This window comes from Myotis myotis, unplaced genomic scaffold (assembly GCF_014108235.1).
Source record: "Myotis myotis isolate mMyoMyo1 unplaced genomic scaffold, mMyoMyo1.p scaffold_m19_p_5, whole genome shotgun sequence".
Taxonomy (NCBI): domain Eukaryota; kingdom Metazoa; phylum Chordata; class Mammalia; order Chiroptera; family Vespertilionidae; genus Myotis; species Myotis myotis.
The window spans coordinates 101,611,317-101,632,025 of record NW_023416357.1 but is presented as its reverse complement, the minus strand read 5'-3'; the positions used below and the strand labels follow the sequence as shown (position 1 = coordinate 101,632,025).

Below are 20,709 nucleotides of genomic sequence, written 5' to 3'. Positions count from 1 at the left end.
ACAGTTCCTTTCAAGGTGTAAGAATTTGTGCACTGGGCCCCTAGTATGTATATAAGTTCTTTGGTTAATCTCTTCCCATCTCCCTCACCTGCCTCCCCTCTGAGATCTATCAAATCTGTCCCATGGATCCATGCCTCTGGACCTATTTTGTTCATTAGATTCCACATATAAGTGATATCATGTGATATTGTCTTTCTCTGAATGACTTATTTTGATTAGCATAATAATCTCTAGGTCCATCCATCTTGTGGCAAGGGTAAGAGACCCTTCTTTTTTACAGCTGTATATTCACTTATATCATCACTTATATCAATGATGTAATTTACTTATAGCATCACTTGTATAGTATTCTATTGTGTAAATGTACCACAGCTTTTTTATTCACTCATCTACTGAATAGCAGATCTTAGCTATTGTAAATAACTCTACTATGAACATAGGGATGCATATATTCTTTTGATTGGTGTTTCAGGTTTCTTAAAAGTGGGATCACTGGGTCAAATGGCAGTTCCATATTTAATTTTTTGAGGAAACTCTATACTATTTTCCCTAATGTCTGCACCAGTCTGCATTCCCACCACCAGTGTGCTAGGTTTGCCCTTTCTCCACATCCTCACCAGCTCTTGTTGTTTGTTGATTCATTGATGGTAGCCATTCTGGCAGGTGTGAGGTGATACTTTATTGTAGTTTTAATTTGCATCTCACTGATGATTAGTGACTATGAGCATTTTTCATATGTCTCTTGGCCATCTGTATGTCCTCTTTGGAGAAATGTCTATTCAGGTCCTTTGCCCACTTTTTAACTGGATTGTTTGTCTTCCTTTTGTTGAATTGTATGAATTCTTTATACATTTTGGAAATTAACACTTATCAGATGTATCCTTGCCAAATATGTTCTCCCCTACAGTAGGTTCCCTTTTTATTTTGAGGATGATTTCTTTTGATGTGCAGGAGCTTTTCAGTTTGATGTAGTCCCATTTGATTATATTTTCCTTTGTTTCTCTTGCCCTAGGAGTTGTATTGGCAAAAATTCTGCTATATGAGATGTCTGAGATTTTACTGCCTATGTTTTCTTCTAGGGTTTTTATGGTTTCATGACTTACATTTAAGTCTTTTTATCCATTTTGAGTTTATTCTTGTGTATGGTGTAAGTTGGTGGTCTAGTTTCATTTTATTTCCTGTACCAGGATAGAGTTCCTTTTAGACTTGCTCCTTGGCCCTATTACAATTTACTTATGTCATCACTTGGATTTGCATATCAAGGGGTCTTAGGTCAGCTCAGGCCTTACTATCCACAAACAAAAGGTCCTATTACCTCTTTTTTCCCACCACAGTGGTGCTCTCTGGCCTACTGTTAGCACAACACAAGGGGCTCCTTCCATGATTCCACCCCAAATTAAGGAAAAATGAGGTCATATGGGTGGGCCCTCATTCATATGCCTGGTGTCCTTTTATGAAGAGGAAATTTGGATACAGACATGGGCTGTGCACAGAGGAAAGGTTATGTAAGGACTTGGCAGAGGACGGCCATCTGCAAACCAAGGAGAGAGGCCTTGGAGAAATCAACCCACTGACACCTTGATCTCAGACTTCCAGCCGCCAGAACTGTGAGAAAATAAATTCCGGTGTTTACGCCGCCCAACCTGTGGTATTTGTTATGACAGCCTGGCTTCCTGAGCAGATCAACCATAGCAGATTGAGAAATAATAGTTCTTCACCACAGAGAATTTGAGAAGCACTGCTCTGGGCAGTTTGATCGCCGCTTCTTCAGCCCTTGTTCACAGTTATGGTCACTGCATGTTTTTGCTTGCGTGGGACAGTCTTGGCTAATTCCTGTCCCGGTGTAATTGCTAATTCTCTCATAGGGGTCCAAAAAGCTGGACGATGTTAGTCTCCCCAGTAATGACTTAACTAACCTAAGAGCCCAGTCCCTGAAGCCCCGTGGTTTTTAATCCTTGCCTCCTTGAATGGTCACATGGCCACCAGCTGGCCATGTTAGAACTTCATCTCCCAGCTCCGGCCAGCAGTGAATCCACCACCTCCTACAGTCTCTTCTGGTGTTACAGGGGCCCTGGGAACAGTTACCAACCTGGTGGCCCCCACCCTCTGGCTGTGTCTTAGAAGCGGGGACAAAGCCAGGCCTGTCAGAGCCTGTTCAGCACTTTCTTGAGGAGAGACATGTTGGGAACAGCCTCTGAGAGACAAGGTGGTCCTGCTTTTAGTCCAGTTAGCCTACGAGGTCTGGGAGGGGGAGGGGGCTACCCATATGGGGCTGACCGGTGTCCCCATCCCTTCTCCTCCGTGGAGGTGGCTGTCTGGAATATTTCACTGAGGAGGGCCACAGGCCTGTCCAGATTCAAAGCCACAAGCTCAGGACTGACTGGAATTGTTAGCCCCAGACAGAGGGAGAGGATGGTGGGTGGGCAGTGGACTTGTCAACTCTGCAGCCTCTGCCCCTCCAGGGGCCAGACAAGCCCAGGCAGCCTCTGAGTTAACTTGAGGACTGAGACCAGCCTGCTACCCAGAAGGCTTGCTCTCCCTTAGCCACACACTCAGGATGTTCTGAAATGGCCGTTCCTTTTCCCCGTGGAGTTGCTTTCAGAGCTCTGTCCTCTGCTCTCCCTCCCAACCCCCCTCACCCTTCATCCTCCCTGCCCCTCTGCCTTTGTGGGCAGGGCTGTCTCCTGGATGGGCCTCACTAGACCCTAAGGAACTCCACTTCTGTGCCCAGGTGGAGGTTTCCGAACTTTCTGATTGTCAGATAACTTCCTCTCACTAATAACTTCCCTGTGTTATTTTAGTAACGAATTCTCTGACTCTTCTTCATAATAACTCCATTCCAGAAAACAGTGAGGAGGGGGCAGTGATAGAGTAAAACAAAACCCTCAATGCTGTTCGCATTTGTGCCTAACATTTTATTTGGCAAGTCTCCCTTGCATGAGCCTGAACCACCTCAGAAATCTCAACTCCCTCCTCTCCCCAAATGACCAACTGACCAGGGCCTTCACACCACGTAGCCCTGCGCCAGGACCCACTTCCGTCCAGATGCCCCTGCCTGGGCTGTGTGTGTCTGTGTGTATAGATATGTATCTGTGTGTATAGATGTGTGTGTGTGTGTGTGTGTGTGTGTGTGTGTGTGTGTTCCCAGAGCCCACCACGTTTTCCAGCTGTAGACAGCCCAAACCACTCCACTCACTCCCAGGGGATGCCTCCCTAACTGGGTTCTCTTGGTGCCTGGGAGGGGGCAGTAGGTGTGGGTCCTGGCACTTGGGAAGTGGGTCGGGGTAGGTGTGGAGGGGGCACTGCACCGCCCCCAGCAGCTCCTCTCCCCCTTCCTCGTGCATCCCACTGCTGCCAACAGTGAGTTAGAAGGAAGGAGCCTGAACCAACACTCACAGGAAGGGCATTGCAGCCTGACCTCGACTGCAATACAAACACAAGCCCCCTTTGTCTTCTCTGTCCCCGGTTCCATCCGCAGGTGGTATTTGTAGAGGATTTAGAAGACTGACAGTTCTGCTTATAAAACTCCACCCCCAGCCCCGGCTGATTGCAACAGACAAAGAGGGTTCTCTTGGTGCCTGGGAGTGGGGAGTAGGTGTGGGTCCTGGCACTTGGGAAGCGGGGTGGGGGTCGGTGTGGAGGGGGCACTGCACCACCCCCAGCAGCTCCTCTCAGCATCTGGCTGCCTGGCCCATCCTGACTGCCCAGTGGGATGTCTTTCAAGGGCACCCCCAATGGCTGGCACCCCCAATGGCTGGCAGTCCATGCACCCTGGTGAGCCTCTGGCAGGCCCTGCGATCAGTGACATAACTCAGGGACAGGTTAGTGGCCAGGAGTTGCACAGCTGGGAGTTACACGGTTCAGTGTTGTATAAGAAGAAACCATTCATGGTCGACACACAAACGTCCCTTGTAGGGCTGAGCCAGAACATGGATAAGGAAGTGATTATAATTTACTCAGATGTTCCGGGAGGCTGACAGCCTGCCTTCTACCCAAAGACCGGACTGTTTGGCCAAGGATGAGAGCAGGAACCAAGTACAGGATGAACAGTCCCTTCCTCAGCTCGAACTGGGGGCTCAGGTCCTACCCAGTCCTTATCTCTGAACTTTTGGTTGAGTCACTGAGAAAGAATTCACGGGGACTCAGTTCGGCCAAAGGCACTGAGTGAGCCAGGCCCCTAGTCCCCTAGTCTCCAGCAGTGGGAAGAAACCTGTAGGAAACCCCTGTGTTGTGGGGGCGCTAGAGTGACTGAGCACTTGGGGTGCAGGGACGCTCAGGAAAGGACATCTTTTCCCTGTGAGGGTGAACACTGGGCTGGTTCCTGAGCAGGGGGTGGCAGAGGGATGGTGAGGTTTGAGTTTAAATTCCACAACTCCCCAGAAACATTAAAAAAAAAAAAAAAAAAAAACACCCTGGATGCAAATGCAGCCCACAGGTCTCATGGAATTTTTTTAATTATTAAAAGTCATGCCATTAGTAATACCTCTGGGGCATTATGCTTGACAATTATGACAGCTTTAATTAAAGAAGATATACCCATAGGTAAATGCTGGGTATACTAAGAAATATACTACATTATCCAAAATGTAGATGAAGAAGTTGATTTCTCCTCTGGGACTTGTAAAAAAAAAAAAAAAAAAAAAAAAAAAAAAATTCCACAACTCACTGGGTTAATTACTTTAACTCTCTCATCCTGGTTTTCTTCTCTGTAAAAACAAAAGGGTAAGCCCCACACCACAGGTGTTCGCGAGGGCTGAGGTAACAATTGTGAAGCCACCTAGCATCAAGCCTGGCCCCAAACAGACGCACGATGAATGCTGGAGTTCCGTCCATCCATCCATCCATCCATCCATTCATCCATCCATCCATCCATCCATCCCTCATTCCAGAAAAAAGATCCAAATCCCAGAGACCTGGCAGTACACACGTCACAAAACACTTCAGCAGGAACTAGTTTTCAAAAGCAGCCCTTGGGAACCAGGCCCTCTCATCACAGAATGTTTCATTTTTGTCTCAACCTGCCTGCTCCTCAGCTCTCCCAGCCCTCTCGGTCCTCCGCCTCAACGGGAGCCACCTGCAAACACCAAGACCTGGACCCTCTTGTCTCTTCTTCCCTGTTCAAGTCCCCCTGGGCACCTTTTCCTTCTGGACACCTTCTCTTGTCCTCAGAGAAATTCTCTCTCCCCTAACGCCAACTTCAATGGCTAGGCATTCTATTGGTCAAACTTAAACACTTTTGTATGTCTAAATGCATTCTGAAAATACGGGAACTGTTATGGGAGAAAAGCATGGGCGGTCTTTCTCCGTTGCTAATGGAAGTGCGATTCTTGGGGCACCGTTGGAATAAGCATTTCCAGAGGCCCCCACAGGAGGACGAGATATAGTAGAAGCGTTATTTCCGTGGGATTCACCCCTGGGTTTCCAAAGTTCCAATTCCCTTAGTCCAGTCATGGAAGTGTAGGAAAATACGGGGTTCCAGTAAAGCTAGAGGCAGAGCCAATGTCCAGAGTTTCCTTTCCATGTTGGAGCCGGGTCCAGTTCAGTATTAGGCTAGTTGTAGTCCATTAGTCCATTGAAGGAGCGGGCGGGGGGGGGGGGGGGGCGTTTTACATGGCCGTGGACCATGTGGGCGAAGGCCAGGAAGTCAAGTGTGAGTCACGAGCCAAGCATGCCAAGAGGAACCAAGAAAGCGAACTCCTTTGTTCAGGGGATTAAATATCCCAAATTTTGTGTCCTTGTGGTGGTAACGCCCATTCTGGCCAATGACCTTTGTTCTCAAGTGTGAAGGACAACAATATGTCACCCCAACTTTACTGGGTTTGTGTCCATTCTCCTCCCTGTCCAGTCCTTTACCCAAGGGATCTGCAGGGAATAGCCCGTGACTCCCTGGGGAATGTAAAGCTTTAGCTTCCGGGTGAAGCGCTCAAATGACATGTCCATAGTATCTGGCCTTCCCTTTGCTTCTTTTCTATGTTCAATAACTAGGTTAATTACAACGGTATCAGAATGAGAAACATTAAAATGTCAACAGTTGAGTACCTCTAGGTAGTGGGACTTCTTTTCAATTTAGCTGTATTTCCTAATTTCTGCAATATACATATATGACTTTTTAAAAATATATTTTTTATTGATTTCAGAGAGGAAGGGAGAGGGGGAGAGAGAGAGAGATAGAAACATCAATGATGAGAATCATTGGTCAGCCTTGCAAACTCAGAGACCTAAAGTAACCACAAAGGATGGTCTGAAATTAAAACTTTTTAAACTAAAGAGCAGTTTATGGTGGTTAGATGTCCTAGTCTGGTATCTTCCCTGACAAAGGTCAATCTTTGCCTTAACTGAGTCTGTCTTTTTGCATCTATGATAACATGTCATTGGAATGTCAAAGTAATTTTCTTTTTTCTGGACCCCTCAAAGCACAGGCACCGCTCTGCAGAGACCACGAATTCCCTCATTGTTATTGAGTTAATTGTTTTGTTTTTTAAAATTCATTTCAGAGATGAAGGGGGTGGGGGAAGAGAGAGAGAGAGAGAGAGAGAGAGAGAGAGAGAGAGAGAGAGAGAGAGAGAGAGAGAGAGAAACATCCATAATGAGAGAGAATCATCTCTCAGCTGCCTCCTGTATGCCCCACACTGGAGATTGAGCCCGAAACCCAGGTATGTGCCCTGATGAGGAATCCAACTGTGACCTCCTGGTTCATAGGTTGATGCTCAGTCACTGAGCCACACCAGCCGTGCTCGAGTTAATTGTTGACTGTTAACTATCCTGCACCCGCTTAAGTAAAAAAAAGTACATGTCTATCATTTTACTTTTTATCCAATCCCAGAGGTTTCCCCACTTTGCTTTCTCCCACCTCCCTAACCTATCACTCGTGGATTTCATGTCACCCACTACATCTCCTCTTTTAATTGTAATGTATAAAACAGGGTGCAAAACTGCCATTCTCCGGAGCATTATCTCAATCCATTGAGACTCTGCTTGCCAGCAACTGTCGACAGTTTGGCTCAAATGAACTCACAAAAATTCTTCACAGGTTTGAATGTTTCTTACATTGAATGTTAACACATGCTGCAACTCCCCGCCCCCACCCCCATATGTGAAATATAGTGAAGGCCTGTAAGACTGTGAGACCTTGGAAAGCTGGCCAAAGAGAAACTGCTTCCAGACGTGAGCCTGGATTGTAAAAGGCTGGTGTACCGTCTCACACGGCTTGTTCACGGCCCCTGCCCCTCCCCTATATGCCCTGTTGTTTGGTGTTTCCCGTACGCTGTAAAACCTTGTGTTAGGAAAGTCTGGGTGGTGATAAGACAATAGCACCGGCCAGCATGCCCCCTGGCAGCTGGTGTGGCCGTACCCCTCATGGGCCAGCCGCCACCAGTGCACAAGTGGTCTTCTGGAATATTTCTTTGGAATCCACACACAACATGCTGAGGTTTTCTGGGACCTTCGCACTTCACATACCAATTGATATATTTGGGCAGATGGATTCCAGAGAAATTCCCGTAGAGTTGATGGCTGGGGAAGCGGGATGGGAGGCAGTGTGTAGGTGGTGCCGGGAACCCCACTTTGGAAAAGGAGCTCCATGTGGTAGGAGGTGGCAACCCAGGGAACCAACGTGTGAGTGCTCCAGGGACGCCTGGCAAGTGCAAGCAGGGCTTCTTTCAGTCCAGTATCAGTGGCATGGAAGTGCTGCTGGCAACATAGAAGGAAAATTTAAAAATGAGTCTTTTGAGCACCTTCTGGAGGCTCAGAGGCTGCTGTGGTCCTGGGGACAGTGGGGAATTGGTGCTGCTCCCAGCCCTGGGCAGGCTGTGGTAGCAGCATGTGAGGGGGGAAAAGCCTGGCACTTTTACATTAGAATTTTTATCTTAGAATCTTACCTCTTCCAGAAAAGCAAAGTTCTATGTCAATTTCATTATAATCAAATATATAACCATACCATTTTAAGTTTGTCATTCATAGGTAGTCACTATTTTACTCAGATGCATTTGCAAAGAGATTTCATCTTAAAGATCCATGGAAAGAACTGTGACTTATTCTAAAATAAAGTTTCCTGAGGACAAAATTTCAGATTACAACTTCAAACTGGATTTGTAGAAATATGATAGATCTGAATAAAAAAAATCTATTCATATGGGCCTGAATAAACTGAAAATAATTATTGCTTTTATGAGTTTGCTCAAAATATTACTAACTTTTTTCATCCATTGATTTTAGGGAGAGTGGGCAAGAGAGGGAGAGACAGAGAGAAATATCGATGTGAGAGAAACACATTGATTGGTTGCCTCCTGCATGAGCCCCGACCAGGACCTGGGTTGGGGGAGGAGCCTGCAACCAAGGTACATGCCCTTGATCAGAATCCAACCTGGGACCCTTCATCTGCAAGCTGATGCTCTATCCACTGAGCCAAACTGCTAGGGCGAACTATTACTAATTTTTTTTTTTAAAAAAATGTTTTGTTTTCTAGATATAAGAACTTATTTTTCCCTGGGAGCAGTGTGGTACATTATACCTTTGTGAGCAATACCAAAGCATTTATATTTTTCTCCCTACCTGCTCCCTTTAGAATTTGGAAACTCTTAATGAATATTATTTAATTTTCATGGCAATATGGTTGTTTGCATGAATTCAATGAGAATCTGTTCTCTTTATAACAGGACACAATTGAAAACTGATTTTATTAACCAAGACTTTGAATGGCATGTCATGTTTGAGAGAGACATGCATAGACTCTGAATGTCACCAGAAAACTTTAAGGAATTAAAATAGACTTTGACTGAGTTCAAATCTTGACTCTTGTAAATGAAAAACTCACAAACACATTCAACAATATGATAAGTCCCAGGGAAAAAAAATAAAGAATGAGGGATGTTGAAAATATATAGGGTTAATACATAATAATAAAAGGAGACTTGACTTGGAATGGTAAACACACAATACAGTCTACAGATAATTTATTATAGAATTGTGCACCTAAAACCTTTGTATGCTCTTTTGAGGAAAAGACAACAGTGGGATTGGCCAAAGAAGCACCAGCGGTCTTTTGAGGGGGCAAAAAGAACAGTTAAACAGGTACAGGTGCTCGGTATCTATGATCCAGCCCTACCTGGGGATTTGGATGTACATGTAACCTGGAGGGGATGTCGTGGGGTCTCTGGCAGCGACAGGGGAGGCTCTGCATTGCAATAGGGTTTTGGTCCCTGGTATGAAAGGGCCTGGAGAAAGATACAGCCTAATAAAGAAACAGCTCTATGCCACATACCATGCCCCGCAAGCAACAGAGCCTATAACTGGAAGCTCTGCTGTAAGGGTGCAGATCACGGGGTGGCTGCAGGACATGTCTCACATCCTGAAATCTGGTGCAGCAGAGACACAAACTGTAGTAAGATGGAGTGTTTACCTGCAGCAGAAACATGTTCATTCAACATCCCCTCTTAGCCAGGAATTGCGGACACTGTTGGGGCCAGTCACCTTTGTGTCAGGAGATGCTGAAAAGGCACTCAAGGAAGAACTTATTGGCCCTTCATCAGTGAAAGCAGGTACTGTTCCAGCGCCAACTGAAGCATGGTACACTGATGGCCCACGCAAAGGACAGCCCCCTAAATGGCATACTCAGGACTGGACTATCAACAGCAGACCCCTGTGGGGACAAACCATGTGGACTGACATGTGGACGGTTGTACAGAGTACGGAGGTGACCCTAGATCAGCCGTGGGCAAACTACGGCCCGTTTGAAATGAATAAAACTATTGAAAAAAAAGACCGTACCCTTTTATGTAATGATGTTTACTTTGAATTTATATTAGTTCACACAAACACTCCATCCATGCTTTTGTTCCGGCCCTCCGGTCCAGTTTAAGATCGGGGGAGGTGTCTTGCCCAGGGCTTGCTTATCCAACCTACCATAATGGGTAGGTGGCCAACTACTATTGCGTCTGGCAGATTTGTATTCCTCCTCTCACAGCTAGTGTTCTAGGCGGAGAGGACATCACTGGTCAAAAGGTATAGTATAGAAGACCAGGGAGACTACCCAGGCAAGCCATTATCCTTACACAGGATAGAGCAATGGCCTGTATACTCCCCACTGGTGCTGATTCGCCTGTGTTGGTGCCTACTAAACATGTGTCTTATTCTCTTAAGTTCAGTGCAGGCTAGCAGCTTTGAGACATGGGCTGATGAAGGATTCCCCAGCCCAGTGTTTCAGATGTTGGGTATGTTTGGAAATGCCCCCCTCTGCTACTGCTGGGCTGCCTTGGAAAACAAATCCAGTCAATCTGACAGAATAATCCTATCTCAACATGATTTGGAAAGTTTTCTAGGGACTGGTGATTAACTTTATATACTCTGATAGAATATATATATACATACACACACTAGAGGCCCGGTGCATGAAATTAATGCATGGAGGGGAGGTACCCCTCAGCCGAGCCTGTACCTTCTCCAATCTGGGACCCCTTGGGGGATGTCCAACTGCTGGTTTAGGCCCGATCCCCGAGATTGGGCCTAAACTGGCAGTCGGACATCCCTCTCACAATCCTGGACTGCTGGCTCCTAATTGCTCACCTGCTGGCCTGCCTGGTTGCCCCTAACTTCCCCCCACCCCCCACCAGCCTGATAGCCTCTCACTGCCTCTGCATGCCGGCCTGGTCACCCCCAACTGCCCCCTGCTGCCGACCTAGTCACCCCTCACTGTCCCCCTCTCAGCCTAATCACCCCCAACGGCCCCCCAATGGCCTGGTTGCCCCCAACTTCCCCCCCTGCCAGCCTGGTGGCCTCACACAGCCTGCTCTTCAGTTGTTTGGTCATCCCTCACTAACCCCCCTGCCGGCCTGGTCATAGGCAGCCATCTTGTGAAGGCATGAGGGTCAATTTACATATTACCTCTTTATTAAATAGGATTAGTATCAGAGTATATATACTGTTATTTCTTTACTGTTCATTATATTGTTGCTGTAAAATATAAATGCAATATCTCACTTATCCTCCTCCCTCCCCAGAATATATATGAAAATATAACAGGCAAATTATACAGAAAGGTAAAGGGAGGTACCCATGTTGGGGTGAAATATATGATAAGTAGAAACATGGGCCCCTTCCCATGCTCCAACTCCCACTCCCACACTGCCCTGGCTGGGAAATATAGTGAAGGTCACCTGGAAGCGGACTTTGAGATTTTGGGATGCTGGCCAGCAAGAAAGGCCAAAGAGAAACTGCTTCTAGATGTGAGCCTGGATTGTAAACAGTTATGTTTTGATCTCACACAGCTTGAGCACAGGTTCTGTCTCCCTTGGAGTCAAAGTGGGAAGGAGTCCAGCGTTGTGTTGTCAGTGACTCATTAGATCAGGGGTGGGCAAACTTTTTGACTCGAGGGCCACAATGGGTTCTTAAACTGGACCGGAGGGCCGGAACAAAAGCATGGATGGAGTGTTTGTGTGAACTAATATAAATTCAAAGTAAACATCATTACATAAAAGGGTACGGTCTTTTTTTTTTTTTAGTTTTATTCATTTCAAACGGGCCGGATCCGGCCCGCGGGCCGTAGTTTGCCCACGGCTGCACTAGATCCTCTCTTCACCTGATGCTCCAAAATAACAGCCAGAAGGAAAGAGTTCAATATAAAAAATCAGACAGCTAGGCAGGTTGGGGGTGAGATTTCAGGAAGGAAGATATGTGAGTGGGCAGTATGCACACAGAAAGATGCTCACCATTAGTTCCAGGATGGCCAAATACAACAGCTTGACAATGCCAAGTGCTGACAAGGATGTGGAGCCACTGGAACGCTCATACATTGTTAGTGGGAATGCAACATGGCACTTTGGAAAGCAGTTTGGCAGTTTCTTATCAACTTAAATGGACACTTACCCTATGAGTTATCAGTTCCACCCCTAGATATTTACCAAAGAGGAATGAAAACTTATGTCTACATAAAGGTTCATGCACAAATGTTCATAGAAGCTTTATTCATAGTGGCCCAAAACAAACAACCCAAATGTTCATCAGCTGGTAAATGGGTAGACTAAATGAAGTATAAATTAAATTAAATGCTACTTAGTAATAAAAAAGGAACACACTGCCCTGGCTGGTTTTCTCAGTGATTAGAGCATCCACCTGCAGACTGAAGGGTCTTGGGTTCAATTCCTGGTCAAAGGCACGTACCTTGGTTGCAGGTTCCCCAGCCCCAGTAGGTGCGCATGCAGGAGGCAACCAATCAATGTGTCTCACTATCTCTCTCCCCTCTTCCTTCTCTCTAGAAATCAATGGGGAAAATACCTTTGGGTGAGGATTAAAAAAAAAAAAAAAGAAAGAAACACACTACTGAAATAGAAATAACATAGGTGAATCTCAAAATCATAACATTGAATTTAAAAAGCCAGACACAAAAGAGTATATATCATATAATTTCCTTTATATGAAATTTTCAAAAAGGCAAAATGAATTCATAGTAACAAAAAGCAAATAGATTACCTGGAACTGAATTTGGGAGGGAACTGAGTACCAATGGACACCAGGGGACCTTTTGGGGTGACAGAAACTTTCTGCTTTTCTGTGGGGTGATAATTACATAGGTGTATACATTTGTCAGAACTCATTAAACTATACTGTTAACATAGATGCATTTTTATTATATATAAATTATGCTTCAATAAAGCTGATTAAAATGCAGGAAAATCCTGAGAGAATACAGTTGAATATCAAAACTCTATAGAGGATCACATGATCTAAGTTTAGAAGAAGGAGACAAAACCATAAAGGCTGGAGTCTGGTCCGGGTGAGTGCTCCATCAGTGGGCATTGTTGAAAGTCCTTGGACACGGCAGCAGAAGAGATCATTTAAGGAGGGAATCTAAAGAGAGCTTAAGCAAATTCACCCAAAGGAGGAAAGGACAGGGGGCTTGTCTCGAACATTCTCTGCGGCTGGCCTTCTACTCTGGGCAGCTGCTTCTGTGTCTCCAAACCCTTGGTGGTCATCTCAGGCAGGACCTGTCTGCTTTCTTCCTCCTCACGTGCCCAGGGCTCTGCAGACATCCCTTGGCTTTGGACCATTCTTTGCGTTGGTTGGTCAATGTGACTGTTCTCCTTAACCCTCATTGGCTCTCCCTATGTCCTATGGGCTTCATCTTTGAAGTGGGGCTTACTTTAGGGGAGGCCCATGGATAGGAACATTAACTCTGAGCACCCCTCCAGGACACCCCAAATGGAATCCTGCTAAGGGCAGAGCATTTGGGGCCCCGCTGGTAGTGCATGTGGCTGGGTGGTGCCTGGGCATAAATGCAATGACTGAAAGGCTCAGACCACACAGAGCAGGTAGGAGAGGGCCTGGGGGCTGGAAGGGAAGGGGAGGCGAAGTTGGCCCGCCTGGAGACTGAATCGGGGAGTAGGGGGAGCAGGGTCCTTGGGAAACAGAGTCTCTCTTCCAGGGCTGGCTGCATACTTTGGGGGGCCTGGTGTAAAATGAAAATGTGAGGCCCTGCCGAGGCCAGGTGCACCCAAATTGCAGGTTCAATCATTTTGAAGTAGGGATGAGTGTATATTTCAAGATACCTGGACAACGGTAATTAATATAACAACGTCGTAGGCCCTGTTGATGAGGTGGGCAAGGTCACCTTAATAATGGAAGGAGAAAAGAAATTTCCAGTAGAAGACGATGGAAACAAGGAGATGATTTTTTCCTCACCCAAGTTCATGGGCTCTCTGCATTTCCCCCACAGACTCCAAGTTAAGAACCACAAGTGCCTCTCAACCAGAACTTCAAATTAAAGTCCAGAAAAATAAATACGTCAGCCGCACCTCACCCAGGAAGATGAGAATCGGTTGGGAAACCTTTGCCTTGGTCTGTGGTTCTGAGCCCAGACTCTGCAGCCGGACCACAGCAGGTTGAACCTCCTTTTCTGCCGCGCGCGGCTGTGGGGCCGAGGCCAAGCCACCGTGCTCGCTGTGCCTTCATTTTCCCCTTTTGTAGACGGTGATGTGGAAGTCCTGTCCTTCGAGGGCCGCCGTGAGCAGGGAGTTCAGGTGGATGGGCACTGGGCACCATGACTGTGGCTGTTGCAGTTTGACAGATGTGTGTGTGCTCCGTGTCACAGCATAGAATGTGCCTCTTTCTGTGGCCATGGTCCGCAATGTTTGGAAGCCTTGTCCCGGAGGATTCTGGGACTCGGACCTTGGCAAGAGATCCCGTGGGAGTCCCGGCCTGTGAAAGGAGAGACGCAGACTGTGCGAGGCCTGGGTCTGCACTGGTTCTCCGTTGCCGCCATAATCACTTACCACACTTCAAGGAGCAGTGTGCTTGGCTGTCTCTGGCTCTCACCTTTGCCCGTGTTGCCCCCTCTGCCTGGAATGACCTCTTCCCCTCGTCCCCATCTGGCCCGTTCTCACTCGGCCCCTAGGACTGAGCTCTTCCAGGAAGGCTTCCCTGAAGCACATCCCGACCACCGCACCTCGGGGAAGGTGCCCATGCCCGATGCCCTGCATGTGTCCCCATCAACACAGATGCCACAACCAACCGCCACCATCTGCGTCGGTGACGGACTCTTCCCCCAGGAGGTGCCCTTCAGCGGAACATCTGGTCTCTTCTTCTTCACACCCCTGGTTCCCATGAGAGCCTGGCATGGGTGAGGTCTTGGCAAATATGTGCTGAGTGAGTGAATGAATGAGTGGCTTCCCTGAGGCCACTGACACACTCAGAGAAGCCTAGGACTGAGCCGGGGCCAGCAGAGGCCCGCCGGCTGGGCTTAGGATGGCGAGCAGGGCTGGGGGCATCGTTGGAGCCCAGAATCCTCAAAAACTGTGGAATCAGCCCCAGGTTGGTCCTGCATCCTCAGCAGACTCGCCGGGGCCGGGGGTTTCAGACCCACCTCCTGTCTCATCCTGCAGCTCCGTTCCCTGAGCTCTAACCCAGAGGCCAGGTTCCCCACAAGCTCAGAGGCTTTGGTTGTACACAGACCCAAGGACCACCCCCGGACGCCCTGTTCCTGCAGCAGAAGCTTTGTTTGGGGGATTGTGATTCCGCGCCCCGACTTGGCTATCCCAGGGCTACCACCAGCCCAACGGCCTCCACAGGGTGACCCATGCCCCCAGCCCTGGGGACCCGGGAGTACTCATTTATTGTGGCGTTATTTACTTGTTCTTTTTAATTGTTTTATTAATTAATTTGAGAGAGAGAGAGAGAGAGAGAGAGAGAGAGAGAGAGAGAGAGAAATCGATTTGTTGTTCACTTATTTATGCATCATTGGCTGATTCTTGTATGTGCCCTGACCAGGGACCAAGTCGAGACCTTGGCGTATCAGGGAGTTGTTTCAATATTCTGGGTTGTGCTTGGTGGTGTAGTCTCCGGCTCTGCTAGAGGATAATCCCATTTAAAACCGATGCCTGTGATGCCAAGGAGCTGACTCTGGCCAAAGAGTCCTGTGAGCACCTTGCCGGACACGTCGGGGTAGACGATGAAGCTGCGGCCACTGTTCTGCCCGAATATGGCCTGGCGCCCCAGGTTGGTATATACAACCAGGTAGCGGAGGTAGACCCTGTGTGAGCCCACCAGCCCTATAATGTATTCATCTGGCTGCAGGATGAATTCCTGGGCACGCCCACCTGAGACACCATATATTTCGCTCCAGGCGGATCCAAATCTCAGCTGGATACTGGAAGAAAGGGGAGCTATGAACACTCTGGATTCAGGCTGATTCCTCACCCCCAGGTCCTCTATCCCTCACACACCCCTCCCCGCAGCCACCAGCAAGGAGAACAGCCCTGTCACTGCGACATAAGTCCCTGAGCACATGCCTTGGGGATCCTGAGACAGACAGGCCGCTCTGCGGCTTCGGGCTCTGTGGTCTTGGGCTTGTGGCCCAGCCTTCCGGGCCTCAGCGTCTTCATCTGCATGTGGGGGTGATTGTGGGGAGCAGGCACTGAGATCATCCGGAAAGAGAGCTCTGCTAAATGCCAGGTCACTGTGCCCCTCCGACGGTGCCAGCTGTCATCCTTCCTCAGAGCAGGGAGCTGTTCCCCAGCCAAGCTTGGGTTTCCTGAGCCCAAATCACTCCAACCAAATCAGGTTGCAGGACTGAGAAGCAAGTGACTTCTCACACTCCCCTGAGGGAATTCCACTAGCTTTGCTCATCTGACTTTATCTGTGTCCTTCTTCACACCTTGATGCCTATCCAAGAGCCTCCTCCTCCACTGCTGCCTACCCCATACTCTGTCCCCTTTACTACTGGCTGCTCTCCCCCATTCTCTCTCCCAGGTCCGCGGGACCCCTAAGTGTAGACCAAAGATTTCCCCCAGGCTTCAAGCAAGGACACCACCCTAACGTTAGGGGAATGACCCAGGGCTTTCTGTCTCTACAGGGTCTGGCGTATTGTGCTCAAGTAGTGATCCACTCTGACCCTCACTTCCTTCCTCTTTGACCCTAACCTCCCCCCTGAATTTCCCATCAGGCATTCTCAGACTGAAAGGCTGTTTTTCGTTGAGTTGAGTTTGGGTTGAAAGGAGCAAGTAGGGGGAAGCATTATTTATCCCTTTTTTAGACCAAACCAAGAAGCAATGTCTGCACTTGCAGGTGAAGACAGAAAGAAGTAGGACTGGTGTGCAGGAGAGGAGGTGGCTGAGGAAAAGGGACAAACCGAAAGGTGACGGCTGGTGGCTGCATGACTCCAAGACTGGCCTCAAGGAGTCATCAGGAGCCAGTGAAGATGTTGGAGAAGAGGCACTGAGCCCCCCTCCCCAAGTTCCCAAGACTGAGGCATGAATTGGGACAGAGATAGGACTTTGTGCACAGCCCCTACTCACCTCTTAATTGTGCCTATAGGACCTATAGACACCCGGATCCCAGATATGTCATTTTTGTTGTCGATAGAGGAACTGAAATACGTGCCTCCTCCATTCCCATACATCTCTAGATGGACGAAAGAACCAGGTGAGGGAGAGAGAGAAAATTACACAGTAATGTATCGGTTATCTTTTTGCAGAACTGGATGAAGCCCCTCCAGGCAGATGGGACGGTCCTGAAACTAGAGTTAGTCAAGGGCCGAGCCCAGACCCAGGGGGATGGGCTGGAGGGAGGGAGACCCAGCCGGACTTACGGTCTGCCCAGCAGGTGGTGCTCCACAGGATGGTAAGGGTCAGCCACAGCAGCATGGTTTCTGGCTCCCGTGTCCCAAGGCTCCTGGAAAGAAGGGACAGGCCACCGGGCTCTCAGAGAAGGGCCCTGCCTGACCTGGTCCGTCCCATCCATGGGAGGGGAGCACCGCCCTACCTGGCCGGGAAAAGTCTTATCGCCCAATCCTGGCACTGGGAGACTTGGGCCTAGGCACCCTCCACCTGGCCTTTTATACCCCAGGCCTTGTGGCCCCTATCCAGAAGGAAGGAGAAGGGACACCCTGAAGACAGATCGGTGGGGGCTCTTCCTTGAAGAGGCTCCCGGATGGACATCCTGTGTTTGTTGTCCTGGCCCCAGAGCTTACGCAAACAAAACAGGACCGGGACATGGGATTTTGCTGTCAACTCTGAGCACCTAAACTAGACCTTGACTCAGAGGTGTGGGGAGTTTGCTGACAGCCCTTTCCGGGTTGGCCAGAGAGGTTTCAACCCCATGAGGGGCCTTAGGTGCAATGTCCACGGACTGTACGTGGGGTCCAGGGCTCCTGCCTTGTGCACAATTGCATTGAGGACCTCATGCAGGTCTGGGCAGAGCCCATGGTCCCTTGGGCTCTCAGGAGTCCAAGTCAAGTTCCCCTCTCTGAGAGCCGGGGAGGACAATCAAGTTCTGTGTGTGTGGTGTGAGGTGTTTGCCTCCCAGGGTCTGTCACGTGGAAGATGTCTGTGATCGTTCCTCTGTGCCAGGCCTGAGAGTTACTGGGAATGATACAGCCTTAATTGGGTGTGGGGTGACCAACAGCAAAGATGACATGACAGGAGGCACAGAGGATTGGGAAGAGGTGAGGCTCCTGGCCAGCCCTTCTGAGAGGGTCTGGGGCCAGACCAAGGGGTCAGACTTTATCTGGAGGTAATAGGGTACTTCCCAGGATTCAGAGGACCCTGCTGGTGCAGCAAGTCTAGGCTTTGTGTGAGGGCTGGAACTAAGCTGTCCACAGGGCCTTCCCAACCTTTTGGAAGAGCCATAGGGTCGTAGTCATTAAGATAGAGGCTGATGCCCTGGCCAGTGTAGCTCGTTGGTTATGCTTCAATAAAGCTGATTATAATGCAGGAAAATCCTGAGAGAATATAGTTGAATATCAAAACTCTATAGAGGATCACATGATCTAAGTTTAGAAGAAGGAGACAAAACCATAAAGGCTGGGAGTCTGGTCTGGATGAGTGCTCCATCAGTGGGCATTGTTGAAAGTCCTTGGACACGGCAGCAGAAGAGATCTTTTAAGGAGGGAATCTAAAGAGAGCTTAAGCAAATTCACCCAAAGGAGGAAAGGACAGGGGGCTTGTCTCGAACATTCTCTGTGGCTGGCCTACTCTGAGCAGTTGCTTCTGTGTCTCCAATCCCTTGGTGGTCATCTCAGGCAGGACCTGTCTGCTTTCTTCCTCCTCACGTGCCCAGGGCTCTGCAGACATCCCTTTGCCTTGGTTGGTCAATGTGACTGTTCTCCTTAACCCTCACTGGCTCTTCCTATGTCCTATGGGCTTCATCTTTGCAGTGGGGCTTACTTTTGGGGGGCCCGTGGATAGGAACATAAACTCTGAGCACCCCTCCAGGACACCCCAAATGGAATCCTGCTAAGGGCAGAGCATTTGAGGCCCCACTGGTAGTGCATGTGGCTGGGTGGTGCCTGGGCATAAATGCAATGACTGAAAGACTCAGACCACACAGAGCAGGTAGGAGAGGGCTTGGGGGGCTGGAAGGGAAGGGGAGGCAAAGTTGGCCCGCCTGGAGACTGAATCAGGGAGCAGGGGGAGCAGGGTCCTTGGGAAACAGAGTCTCTCTTCCAGGGCTGGCTGCATACTTTGGGGGGCCTGGTGTAAAATGAAAATGTGAGGCCCTACCCGGCCAGGTAATCAGTTGGTTGGAGCATCATCCCGGTGCACCCAGATTGCGGGTTCGATCTCTGGTCGGGGCACATGCAGGAGTCAATGGATGGAACAGCAGGTTGATGTTTCTCTCTCTTTCTCTCGCTCTCTCTAAAAAGCAATCAGTAAGTAAAAATTAGAAAGAGAATGCGAAGCCCCTTGATCAAAACTTATGATGGGGCCTGTCTGAGCGACTGAGCAGGTGGCACAGCCGTGAAACAGCTCTGGAACTGTCTCCTCATTAAGCCCCGAAACCTGTAGGAAAAGGTTCTCCTCAGTTCCCTTTCCTCTACCTCCAGGAGCCCAGGAGCCCTCACACCTGATCTCTCCTCCCCAGAGCCTCCCCTGAATGTTCTCGAAGTCTGTCACCCGACCCCCTGTTCTAAGTCCTGGGGTGCCACCTCGGAGCCATGCTGTTGTTCCCGGTCCTCTCACTCCTCTCAGTCCTGCCTTCAGTGCTCAGGGAAAGACCCTGCCCTTTCCGTCCTTACCCACCAGCATGAAGCCTGGCCTCCCCCTGCTGAATGCAGAGCTGAGCCAGGCATTTGAAGATGGGGCCCTGAACCCAGGACCTGTCCTGCCCCCTCACTTTCTGCCCCACTCTCTGATATACTGCTGCCTGCAGAGCTGCAGGGCCAAGGGGAGCACCCAGGGGGATTGGATCTTCCTGGGGGTGATGGGCCTCATGAAGGGGCGAGTAAGACTCAGGGCCCTAGGGCTGGCTCCCCAAATGTGTCAACTCCGTGCTGCTTCTCCGAGGAGTGTTTCAAACCACTGGAGCCCCTAGAGCAGGCCCTGCCCTCCCCGCTCACGCTTCCTGGTGACGCCACCCAGCACACCCTCCGTCCCACCTAGGCTCTGGGTGCTAGAGAGAGGGAACGATTCGGCCTTGAGTGGGGGAGAAGCAATCCTAAATGAAGCTGGTGTGTCAAAATGGGAACGTGTGAAGGATCCCTTCTCTGGGGTTTTCCTGGTGCCTCAGTGCCTTGGTAGTCAGCAGCAGAGACCCGCTTCATCATGTGCGGTTCTGTGTCCCTGATCTGCCCTTTCCTCTGGCTAGAGTGGCGGTCCTCCCTGACACACCCAGTCCTGACCACTCCCGTCCCCCTCCCCCCCAGCGCCCTCTCTTCCCACAGCTCCCAAGTGTCTTGGGTTAGGGCTGCCAAATTCAGCAAATAAAAATACAGTGCACCCCATTACAGGTTGTTTCAGATATACGCAAATAATTTTTTCGTATAACTATGTCCCATGCAGTATTTGGGATATGCTTACACTAAAAAAAATAAAAATTAAAAATAAATAAAAATAAAAAAATTAAAATTAAATTAATAAAAAAATTAAAATAAAATGAATATTTGGGACATAGTTATACTTTTTAAAAATGCAAGGTTTGATATACATATACTTAGACTAGAAAATTATTCATTGTATAACTGAAATTCGAATTTAACTGGGTGTCCTGCATTTTTTCTGGCATTTTTCCTTGGGATGTATCTTGGAATGTGAGAGCAGGAATAGCTGATCTAGACAGAGCCTGGCTGGAAGGCCTTTCAGACTCTGTCTCTGTCTTTCTGCTGCTCTTTGTTCATCACTTTCAGCCCTTTGGTGAACAGGCTGCCCCAAGGCCCGTACTCACATGTGACCCCACCAGGCACACGCAGAACCCGGTCACCTGAGGCCCTGAGAATGGCTGGCTCAG

At 48.8% G+C, this 20,709-nt stretch overlaps 1 protein-coding gene across 1 annotated transcript; it reads right to left on the bottom strand.

The window, feature by feature from the left end:
* Nucleotides 1-15,264: 15,264 nt before the first annotated feature.
* LOC118656861 (zymogen granule protein 16 homolog B-like) lies at nucleotides 15,265-17,383 on the bottom strand. The gene is made up of 4 exons (XM_036310608.1): nucleotides 17,248-17,383; nucleotides 17,075-17,157; nucleotides 16,782-16,887; nucleotides 15,265-15,634 (listed from the first exon to the last, which is right to left on the bottom strand). The coding sequence occupies exons 2-4, from the start codon at nucleotides 17,127-17,129 to the stop codon at nucleotides 15,280-15,282; spliced, it is 516 nt and encodes a 171-aa protein (XP_036166501.1). The 5' UTR covers nucleotides 17,130-17,157; nucleotides 17,248-17,383; the 3' UTR covers nucleotides 15,265-15,279.
* Nucleotides 17,384-20,709: the final 3,326 nt, after the last annotated feature.